The sequence below is a fragment of the Protopterus annectens genome, chromosome 4.part0, assembly GCF_019279795.1.
Source record: "Protopterus annectens isolate FY-2018-M chromosome 4.part0, PAN1.0, whole genome shotgun sequence".
Taxonomy (NCBI): Eukaryota; Metazoa; Chordata; order Ceratodontiformes; family Protopteridae; genus Protopterus; species Protopterus annectens.
This window is the reverse complement of record NC_056733.1, coordinates 300216127-300238264: the sequence shown is the minus strand read 5'-3', so window position 1 is coordinate 300238264 and position 22138 is coordinate 300216127. Positions and strand designations below refer to the sequence as shown.

The 22138-nt window shown below is 39.2% G+C and overlaps 1 protein-coding gene across 1 annotated transcript in view; it reads left to right on the top strand.

Moving 5' to 3' along the window:
• The window catches only part of NOS1 (nitric oxide synthase 1), a 1255637-nt gene extending 1235458 nt beyond the window's left edge, over positions 1–20179 (top strand). Inside the window, exon 27 of the mRNA XM_044068292.1 lies at positions 20057–20179. Coding sequence (XP_043924227.1) covers positions 20057–20179 — 123 coding nt within the window. The remainder of the gene's footprint in view (positions 1–20056) is intronic.
• Positions 20180–22138: the final 1959 nt, after the last annotated feature.

The following is a 22138-nucleotide window of genomic DNA, read 5'->3' as shown; positions in this document are numbered from 1 at the left end:
CATCAAGGACGTCATTCACAGAGACATTGTTGGGCTCCGGTCCTTTGATGCCACCGGGTTGGACTTGTTAGGGCCAGAGCATGGCCCCTACACCTGGTGGACTCCTTTCATACAGTTACCAGGGTAGTTGATGATGGTACAGGAGTCCACACATCCTACATTGTCCTCTCATTGCCTTTCAGCACCGTTCTCCATTCTGGTATTGACAACATACACATCCACCTGCACATCGTACCCTATGTCTCAGGATGTTATGCAACGTGGCTCATGGACAGGACACACACAATGAGGGTAGCATACCATAGTACCTACTGCATTTCAGTTACATTTGGCATACCACAGTCCTCAGTCATTGGGCCCCTCATGTTCAGTATATGCTTCCCTGAGGTACAGGCTAGCACAGAGGGACTTCCCTTTACAAACCCCTGCATACAAAGCACCATGATTGATCCACCAGCTGATACTGACTCCATCCATATGGGTGTCACTGTGACAGATACCTGATATGAATATCATGGCCTCAAGCTGCATGACACAAGGTGCATGAACATCACCTTTGCATTACACCATTCACCCACTGACTATCACATAGGTGGTAGTCCCCTACATACATGTCACATTGTACATGTTTGTAGTACACACGTATGTCGCACCCACTCCTGTGGTTACCGTATTGCCACTGTGGCATGGATATCCTTCTACGTGGCCACACTTATCTGTACTGGGTGTGTAGCTGGTACATAGGCACCCATTGTACCTCTGAACTCAAGACTTCTACACACATTCAAGGGTACACCACCCCATTTAGGGTGTACCTTACACAACAGCTACAGCTTTACATACCACACCATTAACACGCCATGACGTTTATTGAGCTCCGACAGTTAAAGTATGCGGCTGAACTACGGACACCACGTCTGTACACATTTGCATACTACATACTCAGGGGTGACCTCTGCTGAACAGACAGGGCCCATGTCCACAACAATATTAATGGATATACTCCACATATGTGACATAAGCAAAAGCCACTGTGAGCAACATGCTCATGGATATGTGCACACATGCAACAATGAGTGGGATGTGCTTGAGGGTTACATTCCCAAACCGGACACTCACCATGCTTTGGAACATGAGTCCTATGTACATCACGCAGGGACACTCAGTAGCACTGTTCATGTGATACCTCCCTTGGTGGTTGGGAGACACATGTATGCCAGGGATCACTGCAGTGGCTGTACTGTGCAGAGGTGCAGGTAACACATGGCTCTGCTGTTCACAGGACACTACCCTAGAGAGGTGCCACTGGTGTGAACACTGTAGTTGTGCTTACACATAGACTTGCCAGACTGCATAGTACCCCACTATGAACCTGTGAAGCTATTACATGTCCTTTGTGCATGGTTACTTGGTAGCCCTTCCATTTAGATTAGCTATCATGCTATTGCAATGTCCCATGCCTACAAGCCATATGTATCCTGTTATTGTACATGCCAATAGACGATACCTTTGGTATGCATGATATGCCTGTTATGCTGTGTAGAATATCTGACATATCTACCTACAATACTATACATTACACATATTTCACATAGTATCCCATAATGCAAAGCATACTTGCACAGCGGGACCACCTTAGACATGTCATTGTCGTTATATGCCCATACACATGCCTACTGTGACAGTATATCAACATATACTATCCCCTGCTATGGCACGTACTTGTTGGACATACCCTACCACTGATGGGTTGTATGGAATTGTTCTGTTTAAAGCCCTCATGTAGCATCCCTTGTGGTGTCTGTGATGTGTACCTTGTGGCCCACTGCTGGACGCACAGTTTCTACATGCGTTAGTATGCTCAGCAAGACATCACTACATAAATACCTTTTCCCACTTTATGCATTGCGGACACTTTTAATTAATGCAAACCAGGCTATACATACAGTAAATAATTAATAAAAAACATGCTATACATAAACTTACATACCGAGTGTTCTACATACCTTGTTATCATTATGGACTTTCGTCTCTATCTCTCTCACACTGCTTAAACAGGTATTTTGTATGAGCATACGGTTTGAATGTCTGGCAAGTCATCCTTATATACGTCGATACCTGTAACATGTGGTTTCCTCCCACCAATTGGTGTTCCTGAGTGACTAATTACTTGCATATCAGCTGTGCAGCTACTCCATTCACCAATTACATGGCAACAGTGGGGTATAATTGAATTCTCCACTTGGGCATTGCCCATTTGCCCTACCTTCAGGGAGACGGCCTGTATTGTGTTTTGTTATGTGTAATTGCAACTGCTATGCATAGAGACAATTATACTTTGGATTCATGTCCCCCGTGGATTGTGTGTGACAGCTAGAGTATGTGGTTCAACATGTGGGTGTACCTGTCATCCCAACGTCTGATAACGGACTATTGCAAACAAAACCTGTAACATCGCCGTTTGTTCCATTATATAACGGCTGCAATTTTGCATGGCGCCTTTAATTGTGTCTCTCACAAGGTATGTTGATGGTTCTGCAGATGTAATTGACTGACTGGATGTTTGTGCTGTTATTACAGTCTGTATTGCTATAGTTTCTAGTGTGGGGGATGTCGGTGGGTGTAGCATATACAGGTTTGTGGGGCTTGCATTTCTACATATTCCATATATATGTGTGTGGGCTCCATCCCTAATTAAAGAGCTATCAGTTAGTAGACTTATGTTACGGGATTGTACATTGGGCCATTGTTAATTGGTTTCTATATAGTATGCAGGTGAGGTTGATACTTCCATACCTCCGGAATTGCAGCGATATGTAAAGGGATATGTCTAAATGACAGCTATCCCATGTATTTCTGTCCCAGATATTTGCAGTCATTGCGGTTGTGTTGGTAACAGAACCTCTTTGCCATGGGTTGCCACCTTTTCATATGGCCATTGTTGGACACTTGCGGGACGCACAGCGGTGTTTACAGGCCAACACATAGCCACGGTCAGTACACAGGTTAGCACATACTTTTATCCTCAATACATACCTATTGTGGGACTTTGGCTACTTATCATATTGCATGTAACATTTACGTTTCTTACATACAGGCATAACTATTTAATGCAACTATTACATTATATATGGGACATATTAATGTCCTACAATATTGGACATTTGCCCTTTGTAATGTTTTATGTCAGGACACACCTGCTCAGGGAGGGCTGTCCCTCCTAATGTGGGACAGGTGGTAACCGTATGCCTACGGCTAGCTATACCCACACCTACCGTAATGATCTACCTCCGAGTTGGCACTAACAGACACATGATGCGGACACACACACACACACACACACACACACACACACACACACCCTCAACACACACATACACAGACTACGGCACTCACAAACACAGTTGAACACAGTACCTACGTGGACCGCAACACCGGCAGCGGTAACTAAATGTCCCTTCATATCATCATACTATTACTCGCGGTTGTACTGTTCCGGTACTGTGTTCTTTCGGTCTTTCAGCCTCGTGGTTACGCATGTCGGTATGTTACACATTCCATAGTTGGCGGTATCCTATTTATTTGTACCTCCAAGGTGTTATGAATGTCGTTGACCTATCTATATATATTTGCAGATATCGCTGAATCCGTATATATCAACATATATCACTCTATCGCCCTTTCTATCTGTATTATATATATGTGTATATATATATATATATATATATATATATATATATATATATATATATATATATATATATATATCTGACGGGAAAGTGACAGGCAAGCTACACCTTTCATTGTGTACTTGTTGGTGTATACTGTTTCCTGGACTCTGCACGTTTGTGTCTGTACCTGTCACATTACACACCTGCCGTAGGTTAGGGTTACCAGCTGTCCCACTCTGTGAGGGACAGTCCCTCTTTGGGCAGTTGTGTCCTGCAAAATATTTGTAAACATGGCAAATGTCCTGAGATTTTAGAACATACTTATTTCCTATAGTTTATGTAATAGTTGCATAAAACAGTTATTCTGTATCTGAACCACCTATATGTTCTAGAAACAGAATAAGTAAGTAAACATTACAAGAATGAGCTTTTATCTAGGCAAAACAGTGAAGTTCTGAATTTTGTACTGGCCGGGTGTATGTGTCGGCCTGCAGACATCTGACGTATGTCCCACATTGGTCATTTGAAGAGGTGGCAACCCTACCATAGGTACATCTTGGCTAGCAATAGTGTTAGGTGATTCTATACATGATTGCGTGTTCTACTCCTGGCAGTGGTCGTTTTACCCTTCAGAGCAGGCGCTATTAGTACAGGGGTGAATAATGCTGGTTTCACCTGTTCTGGACATCATTGACCATGATCTGCACGATATTCGGAGAAGCTTATCCCTGTTTCGCGCATATCCATATAGTCATATTTAAACGTCGCTTACCAGCAGTGGGCAATGCATATTCCCGCTAACGTGTGCTACACATATGATCTGATGACCTGCATCCGACATGCATTACTCGTGCCTTCGGGATTACGTTACATCCCTTGCAGGATGTGGGACCGGGAACATGCATGACGGTCACTGCATTTAACACATGGCCATCTGGGATTTGTACACGTGTTATGTCATTTTGTACGTGGAGTATACTACGGCTGTTACTCCATACTGCACTCACATGGGTAACTCAGTTAGTTTACATATTGATGAGTCCAGTTAATGGTATGTCCATGTGATGTTTACTGGATGTGCTCCGGCATTGGGTATGTATATCACAGTGAGCCACACACGATACTGTGCTACACCTTCAAACGACCGTGGGTGGAGCATGCTGGGGTGACGAATACCTGTCATGGGTACACCCCATGCCTTGACACAACATCCATGATTATATTATGTGGAGCCCCTCATTAATGCAGCAGGGACTCCGTGCTGAGTGTGTGCAGAACAGTGCTTACACACATGTGCTCCCACAATTGCCTCTGCTCCACTAAGCGACAGTTGGTTACTCGATGTTGTGGCGACAGCGGACACTGTTTGCCCCGTTTGGTGTATGGCCTCTGACAATCGGCCGTGTACCTACCGATGTACCTGGGAACCTATACACACAGCACCACCATATGCTGATAGGCGCATGTACTGTTCAGGTGTTGACATTCCGTGTTCCAATAGCTGTTGTGTGTACAATGTTTGAGGGCTGCCTATGTAGGATTCACACAGTGGGCCACCTATACATTACAATTTACAGGTGGTCGTGTTTGTGTGCCATCCATTTTACTGTGTGTGCAGGTGGAGTGGTGTGTCAGTCCGTAGGGGCCTACACTGTCAGAGTATGTGCTATATGTTCCCTCTTTGCCAAGGCATAGGCATATTGGGCACGCCTCCGTCTGCCTACTGGGGCTGGCACAGTGTGTTCATGGTCTGAATCCCTCTGTGCCTGTGATGGCCTTGGCAATTGCGGTGGGCTATGAGGGCCTTCACCATTTTGTCCCTGCTGCAGCTGTTTCCGCAGGATCATATTATGTAGCATGGCACATACTATGATGATGTGGGCACACGTGCCTGGAGAGTACTGCAAGGCTCCACCAGATGTGTCCAAGCAACGGAACCGTGATTTCAGCATCCCGAACACACGCTCTATGATGATTCTGGTTTGTGCGTGTGCCTCATTATGGCATTCTTGCATGGGTGTGTGTGCATTTCTGATGGGAGTCATCATCCACGGCTCCAGTGCATAGCCAGCATCCCCCCACAAGATGGCCATGTGGGATGTCCCCCATGACAAATACCTGATACAGCTGTGAGGCATGCCAGATATGGGAGTCATGGTAGCTTCCAGGGCTGCCAGCACACACATCCATGACAATGCCCTGGGCATTGCACATGACCTGGCAGTTGATGGAGTGGAATCCCTTGCGGTTTATGTAGCGCCTACCATGCTCACCGGTTGGTGACTTGATTTGTATGTGCATGCAGTCTATCGCACCCAGTACCTCCGGGTAGTGTGCCACATGGTGGAAGTGACGCATATTGCTGGCCAACTCCTCCTGAGTTCGGGGGAAGTATATATGCTCATTGGCATGTGGTAACATGGCATCCAGGAACTGGTGTAGTACCCTGGATGCTGATGCCTGTGAGATCCCCATTATATCTCCAGTTGGCCTTTGAAAGGTACCTGTGGCTAGTATTCGCAAGCTTACACATACCTTCGTGTCCACTGGGATGGGTTCCCCTCTGTTGTTTCTGGTTCTCAGGCATGGCCGGCGCAGCTCCACTATTTGCTGTAAGATGTCCCTGTCCACCCTGTAACGCTCTACTATCTCCAGATCATGTAGCCCCTGGTAGGTTACCCTTGGTCTGAACACTCTTCTCCTCCTCCAGGGCCTGCGGTGGTTGTCGGCATCATCCTCCACAACACCGTCAGTCTCTAACACATGCTGATGAATCACAGCTATGGCAGCTCCCAACATGTACATTTTAAAAATTCCCGTGTGTTTACACCTATGGTGCAGTGTTTGGGAATACACAGGTGTGTGTAGGGTGCTTTCACACTTTATACTATTGTGCTGTGAACACCGATGATGTCATAGGGTGTGTATGTACAATCGTAGCTACAGGGTATCTTATGTGTTTTACTACCGGAACTACTATTGTGGTGCCTTTGGTGTTGAATTACATATGGCTGCCGTGGATTACCTCTTGACCTTCCCTTTACATTTCTGCACGTTCCACCTACCATTTTCTGGCATGCATCCAGCAGCCTGCTTTCATTTGTACTTTCCTAGACCTGGCGTATCTTGCGTAATGTGTGCTATTGCCGGTCTACTGTCAGTTTGCTTTGCTCTGCTATGACAGATCTCCTATCTTTGCAATCCAATGCCTCCCCTCCTTTCTTTGCATTCCAATGCCTCCCCTATCCTGTTTTGCAGGTTTCTGCGAGCAGACTTGTCAGCTGCCGTCGATTGGCCGCTGTGAGTTGATTGGTGTTGATTGCTCATTAGTACTCCAATTACCCTACTTCGGCATTTCCTTCTTTTCTTCCCCTGACCTTCCTGTTTGTGCTATTGTTCGTGGCGCGTGCATCCGCTTACTGGGTTTTGGGCACGTTTTCATCCCCGTACACATGCGCTTTTGGGCACCATGTGTGCTCTCAGCTAAACGATTCTATACCTTCCTCCCCACCCCTGTCCTGCAGCTTTGCTTAGCAATGGCCAGGCCAGATTTGCATTGCTCCAATGTGCTTACTGCTACGGTGGCACACCCCTCTGCTGATGTCATGTATCTCCTCTGAGCCACTCCTCGGTGTTATAGCGCTGCACCGTATGGTACAACCTTCATCCGGCGGGACATTTGTAATTCAGTATTATCTGCCTCATTTGCATGGCATTGACTACTAATTCATAGTTACCACGCCGAACACTGTCGCAGGCCCTTAGCAACCCTTGCACCTTGGTTGTGGTGTTCCATGCCTACCATTGTGTATTATGGTGTAAACCTGATTTGTATTACATTGCGATTTTATGACATTTTTATATAATTTCTTTATGTTCCAGTTTGCGCACACATGCCCTGCGGTTGTACTGTGCGTTACTGTGGACATGACATTAAATGTTGTTTTTTAGGTGTTGTGCATCTTTTCTTATGCCATTGGCTGTGTATTTCGCCATTGGCATATGTTAACTTTGTAATACATGAGTCTGGTCCGCTTCCATAGCTCCGATGTTCTGTTTGGGAAAATGTAAACCGTGTTTTTTGGTTTACATTTCCGTGGGCTTACGCTACACCTGCACCACTTCATGAATCACTATCTGCCTTCATTTGCATGGTGCGACACTGCGCATGGGGTGATTAGCATACCTATGCCGAGGGCTGCGCAGTTCTGGCGTACGCCGGTAGTGCACGTGGTATTGGATCGTACCTGAATCGCTCAACGGCCATATTTGGCGTTATTCCGCCTACGCTACGCCTGCGCCTGGTGCAAGCTTCATGAATCCTGGGGATAGTCTAAATAAACTAAGATGGATTTAACTTTATTGTCTTTAAATACCAATGGCTTAAACAATTATAGCAAGAGATCAAATCTACTGAAATATTTAAAACTGAACAAAGCACATATTGTCTTCCTTCAAGAAACTCATTTCAAAACAAATGACAATTACAAATGGCATCCTAAGGAATATATGATATTGGTGCAATCCACTTATAAGACAAAGACAAAAGGGGTAACAATGTTATGGAAAACAAATGTGATTAATTCAGAAATCATTTATAAGTATAAAGACAAAGAAGGCCTTATGGCATTAGTAATAGTTAAATATAATAACAGAATATGGACCATAGCCAATCTATACTGGTTCACAGGCATTAGATCAGGAACTGTTAAAAAAACACTTGGATTTCATTTCCAATAATTATAAAGGCAACTTAATATTAGGAGGAGATTTTAACTGTATATTTGATATTTTGGAAACTACAAATAAAAGACTGCTGCATACATCTGCTGTATCAAAAGTTTTAAACAAGTGGGTAGAATCATTTCATCTTGTAGATACTTTCAAATTTAAAGAAGATAAATCTTTGTTTTCCCATCAAGATCATAGATTTGGTACCCAAACTAGAATAGATAACATATTTGCTGCCCAAGATTTACACTCTAAAATCATTAATTTCTCAGTCACTCCCTGCCCCTTTTCAGACCACAGTTCATTGATACTAAAACTTCAAAATGGGTACAAACCATTAATCTTTAACTCCAGAATTCCAGCATATATAACTAAAATTAAAGAGTTCAACCCCTGATTATTATCTGAATTACAGTTCTTCTTAGATATCAATTACACCACAGAGATAAATAAAATAGTGATATGGGACTCATTAAAAGCTTACATATATGGTAAAACCCTAACTTGGTATACAAAAAAATCAGAGAATGGGATTCTGAATTATTAGATCTACAATCCAAACTTTTGTCGGTAAAAGCAGAAAAAAATCTAAATCATTTGGAGATGAAAAAGAAAGTAGAAGTATTAAACAATAAATACAATGAAAATTCTAACACATAAAACTAGTTTAGCTTTAGAAAAACTAAAAATTAATACCGTGACCACTTCTCCCAAATATCTACATAATTTATCCACAAGAATCAAAATACAATCAAAGATAATAACATTAAAAGTATCTTCCATAAAAAGAAAGGGAAAAATGTCTCAGATCTAGGTGACATTCTTGATAGAAATCACTATATGGAACATTTCCAAAAAGAAAATATACATATTGATCAATTAAATCTAGATGAAAAATGTTCTAATATTAAAAAATACCAGAAAAATTAAAACTAGACCTGCAAGCACTCATATCATACAAAGAAATTACAGATGCAATAAAAGAGGGTAAAACTAATAAAGCTCCAGGTATAGATAGCATAATTATAGAAATATATACACTTTTTACTTCAAAGATACTATCCCTCTTCCATAATGCTCTATTAGAAATTCAGTCACCAGCTTTAATACCACCCTCTTGTAGATATTCCTTAATCAGACCAATCCTAAAGGAAAACAAATCCCCAAACCTCTGTATCTCATATAGACCAATATCATTATTAAATAATGACTCTAAGATGTTTATGACAATATTAAATAACAGAATGAAAATACCACTATCCAAAATAATTAATAATGATCAATCTGGATTTATATATCATAGACACACACATGACAATATTAAAAGGATTATTTCTCTTATAAATGATATTAATAAAGAAACACTCATAATTGGCTTAGATACAGAGAAAGCCTTTGATTCCCTAAATTGGGACTATTTATTCAAATTTCTGGTGTTATTTGAATTTCCTCTGTTTGTTCATCTACTAAAGAATATATATACAAATAATTTAGCGTATGTTAAGCTTGGTCCTTTCACCTCTGAATCTATACATATAACAAAGGGTAGTAAACAAGTATGTCCTATGTCACTGATTCTATTTGCTTTGGCTATTGAAATATTGGCAGATTCAATATGTAATGATACAAAAATCAAAGGAGTAGATGTTTATGAACAATATCATTGTAAAGTAATGCTCTTTGCTGATGACATATTAGTAACATTATCCAATACAAAAAAGACATTAGAAGAATTAGATATTTTAATTGACACATTTTATAGGACTTCAGGACTCCATTTCAATAAATCAAAATCAAAATTTTTATTTTTAAATAATAAAAAAAGAATTGCAGATGAAGGGGAATCACATTATAGGGAAACAAGAATCTACCTTAAAATATCTAGGAATTGAGTTATGCAAGGATAATAATGAATTAGTCTCAAAAAACTACAATAATATCATCATACAATTAAAATCTCTGTGGAAAAGTGGAACAAAATAATATTAACATTTGACGATAGACTACAGTTACTAAAAATGGTTTTACTACCCAAGATTCTATATATAGCTTTGGCAATTCAACTGTTACCAGAAAGGAATATACTCAAAGAAATAAACTCATGCCTAATAAAATTTTTATGGTTTCCCAAAATAGCTTTAATATATCATATCAGACCATGGAAACAGAGAGATTAAACTTTCCTGATATAGAAACATATATAAAAGCATCCACACTAAAGTGTTGTTCAGTGGATTCTTAAAACAACTTTGTGTATTTTTAATATATAAAAGCATCAATATCTAAAACAATCTCAGATTGGATAAATCCAAATTATTCTGCAAACTGGAAATAATTACTAACTGTAATATCAATAAATGAATTTGATTTACAAAACAAATTTCAAGTAACAGATAAAAACAATTTGCCATGCCACATATTATGTATTAGTATGCGATATAACATAACTAAGCCCAGTAAAACTCGTATGATTAATTATTACATTGGCTCATTTAGGAAAATTATTAATGCAAATACAGATTTAAAAATCTGGTTTTATCTTTTAATACCATTCATAGTTACAAAGAGCTATCCACATAAAATATACAGAGAAATAATTAATTCCTGGGAACAGAAAGGATTTGTTTGTTGGTTTCAATGTATCGAAGAACTAAAAGTTCTGGATATGCAAACAATAGAAACAATATACAAAATTCCACAACAAGATTGGCTAACTATGCAAAGCATTCTGACTTATTTGCATGATTTATGCAGAATTAGTAATTCTTCATTTAAAGAAATACCTAAACTCACAAAATACTTATATGAAATCATATATAATGATTATAACATGGAAATTAGTATTTCGAAATTTTACAAGAGATAAATAAATTAAAAAATAACACCCAAATCTTCATATTGGAATTATATAACAAAAGGACACTCATTACAGCTAACTGAAGAAATTAAATCAAATATTTTATTATCAATAAAACATACATCCTTTACACAATACTGGAAAGTTTTTAATTGGAAATGCTTGCACAGAGCATTCTTAACTCCAGATAGAATTACTAAAATTAATTCTTCCACAAAGGGAATATATTGGGGGTGTGAGAAAATACACAATGCAGATTGGAATCACATTTTTTGACTGTGTTAAAATTAAGCCATTTTGGAATGGTATTAAAAACTTTTTACAAGCTTTATTTAATGAATTGTTTAACTTATCTTAAGCTCTAGTATTATTAAATGTATATGAAGGTCCTCATTTGAATGAGTCAAATATCTATCTAGTTTGGACAATACTTGGAATCTCAAGGAAGTGTATAACAAGAAGATGGAATACAAACACAATACTGACTTTGGAAGACTTCTGCAGCCTACTGAAGACTACAGCATTGTTGGAAATTAAAATTAAAGAATTAAGGACTGATCCTAAGCCATTTATTAACAATCCATGGAAAAAAGTCTTATCATTGATTGACACTTTGCAATAACTGAACAGATACACTCTGATAACTGGATTGTTATACCTATAAAGTAATTGTATATATTGAGGTCTGTTAGAGTGGCAGGCTGATATAAATAGTGTACATAGTTATTTAAGATGTTATATACAAATACTATGGAATTTATTCAACTGTATTTAAAAAATAAAAAAATTCTGAGAAAAAAAAGCATTATCGTGGATATTACAAACAGAGCTACAGAAAACCATCAGCGACTGGATCCAACTCAGTTTGGTTTCATCAAAGTTAGATTGCACCTACTCAACTTTGTGGACTTTACAAGAAAGTCACCAAAGCTATGGATGAGGGCAAAATGGTTCATACTACCTATCTTGACATGTCCAAAGTATTCAACACTATTCCCCATTACAGCACAGTTAGCAAACTAACAAAACTAGGAGTTAACGTCTATGCCAGCAATTTGATTGCCAACTGACTCACAGATAGGACACAGGAAGAGAAGATAGAGGATTCTACCTTCACAAAAAGGTCAGCACAGATGGAATCTTTCAAGATTTAGTGATGGGGCCACTCCTTTATGGCAACTACTTTTTGGAATTCAAAGCTAAGTCAAAGGACTAGATGACTGCAATCTTGGTACAATCATAGAATCCCTCAAGGAAACTAATATCCTCAAAGAGGGCTCATCGCAAACTAATAACTGGTTCCAGAGTCAGGTCTAAAAATGAATGCCAAAAAATGTATACCAGTATCCTTTGGAAAGTCTGAGAACATATATGGACAGTGACTTGGCCGCTGACCAGCATGTGTCTACTGCTGTAAAAAATCATTCTGCACAACTTATAAGCAAGTGTATGGCATCAAAGTCCAAGGATGTAAATGTCCTGCTGTACTCATCTTTCATTAGGCCAATCATTGAATACAGTACCCGGTTTGGTACGCACCTGACCAGGTATGTGCAAAAACTGGAACAATCACAGTGATTCCTCGCAAAATGAATACAAGGCATTAAATCCATGGAATATGCAGACTGCCTTAAAGCCTTATCTTTACACTCAGTCTCCTACAGATGACTGAAAGGTTATCTATCCCTGCCTTACAAGGCATCCTCTGATCCAGTACTGATGGAATTGCTGTACATCCACAAGCCTAACAGCATTAGAAATATTCAACTGAAGGACCTAAACCTCATTTTCAACATAAATAGAACATGATGGAAGTACAGATACATGTCTTGGAGACAACTCCTACTCTGGAACAGGTATCCTATCCATGTGAAACAGAATTCATCCCTGACTCTGTTCAAATGCAACCTAGACCAATGGATGGGCATTGGAAATTTACCCATGCCCTTTTGGATAGATGCAGCTTGTAAATGATATAAAACTTAAACCCAACTAGATGCTCCTGTATAATTTATCTTGTTAGTTACAAATGAGAATGCATGGCTTGTCTTAAAAAAAGCCTCTTATGGCCATTAGCCTTGTAATCACATATGGACATGTGAACTTATTAACTATGTGGAAAATCAGGGAAATTCCACAAAATCAGGAAAAGTTAAGAGCTATGGGAGGGTTGCAATACCTTGCATTCTATGATTTTTTTTCATTCATTCCATCACAAGACATCTGAGGTGTAGTTAGTCAATAAAGTGCCTGCAATTGCTGGACAAGTGTGAGTGTGTGTGTGTGTGTGTGTGTGTGTGTGTGTGTGTGTGGGGGCATTAAATACTTACATAACTTATAGTTTTGATGTAAAGTACTTCCTCTAACAACAATTAAATATGCTGTAGCAAGTTTTAAACCTGAGGCAGAGGAACTATTTTACATCAGAAATATAAAAAAAGCATAGTAATAAAAAACAAATACAAAATTTAACAGTTATCCAATTCTCTACTCACTATAATGCCCTCTAGGGTGGGCATTTTCAGAGAATCCTTCCAGGGGTGGTAAGACTTGATTCTGCAGCATTACTAGCCAGGCATTTAATTTCCTGATAATGCCCACCCTGTCAGGTATTGCTTGATTACTGCTTGTATAAGAATCCAATATATTTATATATATATATAATTTATAGCATGGGAATTAGTATTTCGAAATTTTATATATATTTATACATAAATAAATTGTTAATTCTGCAAATTTTGCTCATAAGTACACTGTAAACATGCTTAATCTGTAATGGAGACTAAAGGTGCATAATCAAGTCAATTCTAGATAGATAAAGAACAAGAATGTATTCCCAGGCTTCGGTCTATGTTTCAAGTCAGAGCAGATAACATAACATAACCTGTAATGTATTTCATTCATAACAAGATATCTGTCAGTATGACAGAAAGGTTTTAAAACTGCACTGCTGGGATAAGTCTACAGATTCTCCATGTAGATCACAGTGTGTGATATACCTTTAAGAAGCTTTCCAGTGAGTCAGCACATGCATATAAGTACTGAGCATGAGCAAGCAACAGTGCCATTTTGAGTGTGAGCAAGCAAGTATGTAGTCAGTTAGTTAGATAGTTTGTTTAACTTTAGTGTTCCTGTTATCCATTCTAATGTATTTATATGCAATGAACTACTTAACACCCAAGCCTCAACACCTTCTTAATACACATGAGTGACATGGTTTCAGAATGGGATCCAGAGTTATAGCCATGAGGCAACCAGTTAAAGCTGGAGAAATATACAGGAGTGGAACATCTTCTTAATGCACATAAGAAGAGCGACATGTTATCAGAATGGGATCCAGAGTAACAGCCATGAGGCAACCGGTTAAAGTTGGAAGAATATACAGGAGTGGATCATCCCTACTTCTCAAACAACTCACAAAACAGGTCAGAAACAAATTCCGGGTACTAAACTCGCTTAAATGATCTTTTGTTATAAATATAAAACAAAGCACTTAGAACACTCAAAACAAATTTCTTATTAAACGAAATGTCTGAAACTGCGACATATTGATACAAATCTGCAAAATAATTATGAAAATGTTTGAAACAATACCTGAATTGCATAAAATGTACGAAAAAAGGAAAACAGCCGCTGTTTTTGCTATGTGCTACTTTTTTATATTAACTAAAGCTATTCAGAATATCCGAAGTGTGCAATGTGTTTGCAAGTTTGTGCAGTATTACAGTGCAGTTATTTCACAAAGTAAAGTTGTTTCAAAGAATATTTTGCAAAGTACAGTTATTTCAAAGCATATTTCACAGAGTACAGTCTTTTGAAGAGTTTATTGTGCATTTCAATATTATTACAAGTGTGTGTGTGTGTGTGTGTGTGTGTGTGTGTGAGAATGATTGTACATAATTACAAGGGCCAATTTTGCATTATGTTTTACTATAATCTGTGGGCATGGCAGAAGGATTTCTCACACCCGTACCACTTGTTTGATGATATTTCAGAAAATCGGAGAGTGTTTGAGCAGAAATATGATATTTTCATACAGGCTGCTTCTTCTGACAAAGACACATGTACAAAGGCATTTATTCTGCTTAATTTAGCTGATTCAGAGGCCATTGAAAGAGAGCGTTCATTTGTGTATGCACCTGCTGTGTTTGCAGGGTTGGGGAAAGACCATCATATAGTGGTACCGGCTGAAACAAGGGAAGACCATGAATGCTTAAAATGTAAATTTGGAGAAATGTGTAAACCCCAAACAAATATTACAATGAAAATGCACTTATTTTGCAGAAGAGATCAAAAGCCTGGTGAAACTCTTGCAGCATATATAGCAGCCTTGTTTCTCATAGCTAAAATGTAAAGATTTGGTGATTTGAGAGATGAGTTGATAAAAGACAGGCTTGTGTGTGGTATTAATAATGACACAGTGAGAAAGATTTTGCTTTGAGACAGTGATTTAACTTTGAATAAGGCCATTGAGATTTGCCAGATATACGAGCTTACAGAAAAGCACACAGGTATGCTTACAAATGAGAATAGCAACAGAAGGCACAGTGACAAAGGTCATGTTGATAGTATGGTTTAAAGAAACAGGCCCATGCACATGGCAGCTACTGCAGGTCCCGTAACAGTCTCTGGGAAACCTCGAGTCTTTCCAGCAAATTCCAGAGCATCCTCAGTGAAGCATAGGGGGGGCATCAGCAAAGTCAAAACATGTGTCCCCACCTAGCTTCATAAACAACTGTCATAATTCTGGTGGAAATAATGAGTCCAAAAGAGAAAAGTGCTTAGCTTTTGGTCAGCAGTGTCATTCTTGCAATAAGTAGAATCACTTCAAAAGATTTTGTAAATCAAATAAGGCATATTCTTTTATTAAAAGAGGGCATTCCAGGAGGCAAGTTGATCAAGTAGAAAGCTGCAACCCTACTTTTTATGTTGATGGTGTGTCTGTGCTTGGTGAAACAGTCAATGTAGTAGATTTGTGGGCAAAGAATGAAATAATTTGTACTGTTTGGATTAATGAGAGTCCTGTAGAGCTCAAAGATGACAATGGCTCAAAGTGCAATGTTATTTCAGCGGAAATGTTTACTAGATGGAGCAGAAGCTGCAGAACAACCTGATTTGACAAAGTGTGCAAAGCTTGTTGCTTATGGTGGTGAAGAGATTCAAACCGAGGGCTCAGTAGTGCTTTTATGTTACTCTACTGGGAACACTTATGACTTGCAATTTTTCGTAGTCAAGAGACACGTGCAGTCATTATTAGGCCTCAGAGACAGTTTGAAAATAGGACTTCTTTCATTTAATAAAGTTTACCATGTAAGCCTGAATGACAACAGTTCAAATTTTGCTCAAACTATTTTTTTCTGAGTATGCTGATATTTTTGCAGACAAACTAGGCACACTACCAGTTGTGCACTCTATGAAGTTACACCCAGAGGTCAGCCTAATTGTCAGACCAGCACGGAAAGTTCCAGTAGCTATGCAGAGCAGAGTCAAAGTTGAGCTAGACAAAATGCTGCAGCTAGGAGTAATTTGTCCAGTAGAAGAGCCTACTGAATAGGTATCCTTCATGGTGGTAGCTCATTTAAAAAGATCAGATGATATCAGAATATGTATTGATACAAGAGATTTAAACAAAGCATTAAAAATACCCCATCATTCAATGCACACAGTCAAAGAAGTTGCTACCATCATGCCAAATGCCACTGTTTTTTTTCTGTCCTAGATGCAGAGTTCATTTTGGAAATTTTGCTTATCCAGAAATCTTCTTTGCTAACCACATTCGGTACACCATTTGGAAGATACAGATTTCTGAGAATGCCATTTGGGATAAATTCTGCCAGTGAAGTCTTTCACCGTGATGGAGAAATTTTTTTCTGGCTATCCCTGTGCTATTATAGTAGATGCTATTCTAGTAGGAGGGAAGCTGAATATGACAGAAACCTCAGGAAAGTTCTGGAAAGAGCACTTCAAGTGAATCTTAAGCTAAATCCTCAGAAGTGCAAATTCAGGTTATGAGAAGTTACTTATGTCACTTGTTTACCAGTTCAGGCTTATGACCAGATCCTTCCAAGCAAGCAGCAATTCTAGAGATGCCAGCTCCAGACTATGTCCAAGCCCTACAATGTTTTCTTGGCATGGTCAACTATCTAGGCAAGTTCATTCCAGATTTAAGCCAACTTTCAGTACCATTACGAGAGCTGACACACAAAGATGTAATTTGGTCATGGTCTGAACAGCACCAAAGAGAATTTTATATCCTGAAACAGGGAATTGCCAGCCCGCCAACTCTCAGCTACTATGATGTTCACAAGCCAGTTACTCTTTCCTGTGATGCTTCTAAGTTTGGTCTACGTGCAGCCATTCTTCAAGAGGGTAGATCAGTACTCTATGCATTGAGAACTCTTACCCAGACCAAGATGCAATATGCCCAGATTGAGAAAGAGCTTTTGGCAATTGTGTTTGCATGTTCAAAGTCCCATGATTATATTTATGGTTGACCTATCCAGATCAAAACTGACCACCAACCTTTTGTCACTATCTTGAGGAAGCCTATGTGTACAGCTCCAGCTAGACTACAATGTATGATGCTCAAATTGCAGAAGTACAATTTCAATCTTATTTACACAAAAGACAAACTTATTTATCTTACTGATACCTTATCCATATCACCCAGAAAAAATACAGGACAGCATAACAATTAGCAATTTGATTTTGAGGTCATGGAAGTGAGAAATTTTTCTCCCATACATCTTGTTGAACTCAGAACTCACACAGCTTCAGATCCAATTCTCTAGAAGCTAAACCTATTTATCAGTCGAGGATGGCCTTCAAAGCAATCTTGTTTACCAGCAGAAGTGCAACTATGTTTTCCATACAGAGATGAGATTTTGTCAGACAATGTTATCATCATGAAAAGTCCTAAAGTGATTGTTCCCAAGTCCTTGCAATAAGAGTACATTAAGATCTTGCATCATGGCCACCCAGGAACTGATTCTACCAAAAGAAGAGCAAGACATCTAGTATTTTGGCCTTCTACATCAGGAGATATTGAGGAAGTACTTTCATCTTGTTCAGTATGTAATAGTAGAAAGCCACATCAACAAAAAAAAACACTTCAGTTAAGCCAGATTCCTGAACTACCTTGGTCAACAGTTGCCACAGATATCTTTGAGTGGAATGGTCAACATTATTTGGTGTTAAGTCGACTCATTCAAATTGATTCAAGATTGACCTACTTCTGAACCTAACTTCCAGTACTGTCATCACTAAGATGAAGCGACATTTTTCTGTCCATGGTAGTTCACACAGAGTTTTTTCTGACAACAGTGCACAACTTACAAGTCAGCAATTCAGACAATCTGCAGAAGAGTGGGACTTTGTTCATATTATGAGTAGTCCTGAATACCATCAGTCCAACGGTTTGGCTTAACATGAAGTTTAAAGTGCAAAACAGCTGTTAGAGTAATCCAGATGTGACAATACTGATGTTTTAATAAACTTGTTATATATCAGAAACATTCCCTGTGATAATCACCTTGGTTCACCTGCCCGGAGACTTATGTGGAGACAAACCAGAACCCCATTACCAATCAGCAGTAATATACTGGTTCCAAGTGCTAAGAACAACAAAGCAGTAAAAGCCCAACTGTTGAAAAAGCTTTTGTCCCAGAAGTCTTACTATGATAAAACCAGCAAACCACTTTGTTCTTTACAAAAAGTGGAGAAAGTAAGGATGCAGATGTCAAAAGGTTTTGATCGCATCAGATTTGTGAAAAGCTTGTGTCAAGAGCAGAGTGTGTACATTGTGGAATCAGAAGGAGTAGAATTCTGACAAAATCAGAAGCATTTTTTTACCAGTGTCCAAACCAGTGTTACAGCATCTTGCATGTGACAAAGACTCTAGTTCTCAGAGTGACTTGTTCAATGTTCCTGTTCCAGAGGACATTCCATCAGCAATCCCCATTCCTAAGAAAATCCCTGAGACTCCTCAAGCAGAACATTTCCCAGTGACTGTCTCGGCTGCTAAACCCAGTCCTAACTATTATGTCCCGAGATCAGGTCGCATCTCAAAACCTACTTCCAGATACACAACAACCTGAACATGACTGTTGTTTTTCTTTATTAGTGTCTGTATAATTGCACGCCTATTAAAATGTCATTGTTTACAGGAGACAGCTCAGTAAAGAGGGACGATGTAGATCAGTGTGTGTGATATACCTTTAAGAAGCTTCTAGTGAGTCAGCACATGCATATAAGTACTGAGCACGTGCAAGCAACAGTGCCATTTTGAGTAAGCAGCCAGAGTGTGAGCATGCAAGTATGTAGTCAGTTAGATAGATAGTTTGTTTAAGTTTAATGTTCCTGTTATCCATCCTGATGTATCTGTATGCAACAAACTACTTAAACTAACACCCAAGCCTCAACATCTTCTTAACACACATAAGAAGAGCGACACTTCAGGAGAAAGTAACTTAAGCCAATCTTCAATATCTGATAGCATGAACATAGTCGTAAGCAGACTGGAATTAACCTTTTTGCCGCTTATAAATGTCAGCTAGGTTTACTGTAAGCTGCATTTCAAAATTAGTGTTTTTGATATTGTATCAGAGATAGAGAGTATGCATATCAGTGATCCTTGTATTCAAGGAAACAAATACCAAAAATGACTTATATATGGCAAACAAACAGCAAAAAAATGTAAAGATTGTGAATGCATGCTTTGTTAATTAATTCGTAGCCTCTGGTAATATATTTCTGTTGTGTGTAGTGACTTTTAATTTCTGATACTTGTCATTTGCAGGATGAAAACAGATACCATGAAGACATTTTTGGTGTTACGCTTCGTACCTATGAAGTTACCAATCGCCTTAGGTCAGAATCCATTGCCTTTACTGAAGAAAGCAAGAAAGACACAGATGAGTAAGTCAACCAAGTTAAATGCAATTGCTTAACAAATAATATCTGTGACAATCTACTTTTTTAATAAGAGATAATCAACTCATTCAGACATTCCATAGGCATCTATTTATATATAGATATAGATATTTTTTCTAAGAGGGTTCTCATAAGTACAACCCATTCTGTGCTGGTAAACTGGCTTAGATGTAATGAGGGCTAGTCATATCTTCCATAACTAGCTTACATAGAAGTAGGAATACAAAGCAACACATGGAAGTAAGGTATTTATTCATATATGAGCTCTGCTATTTCATTGTCATAAAAATGCATTTCATGAATCTACAACTATGTGAAAATCTGTCATTGAAAATGAATAGATCCAAATTGCCTCCAATAAACAAGCATAGAGCACATACACACACCCGCCCACCCACCCACACACACACACACACACACACACACACAACTTCAATAAATATTACATTAAACTTGTGTTCACCAGTTTAGCAGAACATACACTGAGTTATAGAACCTTCAACACACTTTTTGCAGCTTCGTTGTTACATTGTATTACATTTGCTCAATGGCAGAAGGATGCAGTAACCCAGTCTTATGTGCCTTTTAGCCATATTTAACATTCTATTGCCTCTCAAATTTACTGCATATAGATGATGTGGCATTACAGGCAGTCTCTGAGCAAGAACTTCAGCAAAGGACAGGGGAATGGAATGCAAAACTGAAGGCACGTGGGATGAAAATGAGTATAGATAAGACAGTTGTAGTAACAGCAAACAAGGAAATCAGAAGAAGATGAGAACTGAGAAGGGAAAATATTGGAACACTTTTAACAGCTTCAAGTATCTGGGAGGGGTGGTTGAGGAAAAGGGAAGTCTGAATGAGGAGTCTATAGCAAGAATCAGAGGGGTTGCACCCAACTGGCACAGAGTGTCAGGGGTACTGTTTGACAGAAGAATGCCAAATAAGCTGAAAGTATGGTGCACAAAACAGTGGTGTGACCAATACTACTGTATGGTACAGAAACCTGGACAGTAAAGGCAGAGCAGTTGAAGAAGCTAGAGGTAATGGAGATAAAGTGCATGAAATGGAATGAAGGATGCCCATTGTGGAATAGATAAAAAATTGTGGATATCAGAGCAGAAGCCAAAGTAGCTCCAATTGCAGGGAAGACCAAACAGCACAGATGAAGTACAGTAAAGCAAAAGACAATCTGGTAAAGAGGATTTCACACAGAGAGGAAGAAAGCAAGAAGAAATGAGGGCTTACAGTAAAGAGATGGATAGATTGTGTGAGAGAAGACCTGTGTCATTCAGGCATGACTGCTGAAGAAGGTAGGAGAGTGGCATTGAATAGACATAGATGGTGACCATGGACACGACACCCTGACCTCAGTCAGAAATGGAAAAAAGGGGATTGATGATTATGATGATAATGCAGCTCCCTTCCCTACCTCCCTGACCCTTTTCCCACTTGCTCCAAGCCTTCTTGAATGCTACAGTGCATTCTCTCTCCCCAACCATTCCAGTAGATTGTTTCATGGGTCCACAACCCTCTGTGTGAGGTATAGTTTTGAAACGTCATGGAATAGTTATTCCCTATAATGTGCTACCTATGACCCTTCTTTCCTCCTTTTCTTCCTGTTGAGGATGGCTCCTTTACATCTCCTTAACATCTTCTAGCTCAACCATATCATGTCCCTATTTCACCTCTTTGTTCTGTTTTGCATTGGTAGAAATATGCTCATCTCCCCATGCAGTAGTCTAGATCCTCAGTCATGGCCACTCAAGCCCTTCCAGTTTTCCTGTCAGCTATATTTAAGAGACCAAATCACAAGCTTTGTTGAAGATCAGATAGACCACACCTACTGTTGCTCCCATCTAATGCCCACCTATAATTCTGTCATATCATAAATGAGGCTCAAGTATTAATTACAGCTTCTTCTGGCCACAACTAAAGTTGATTGCTG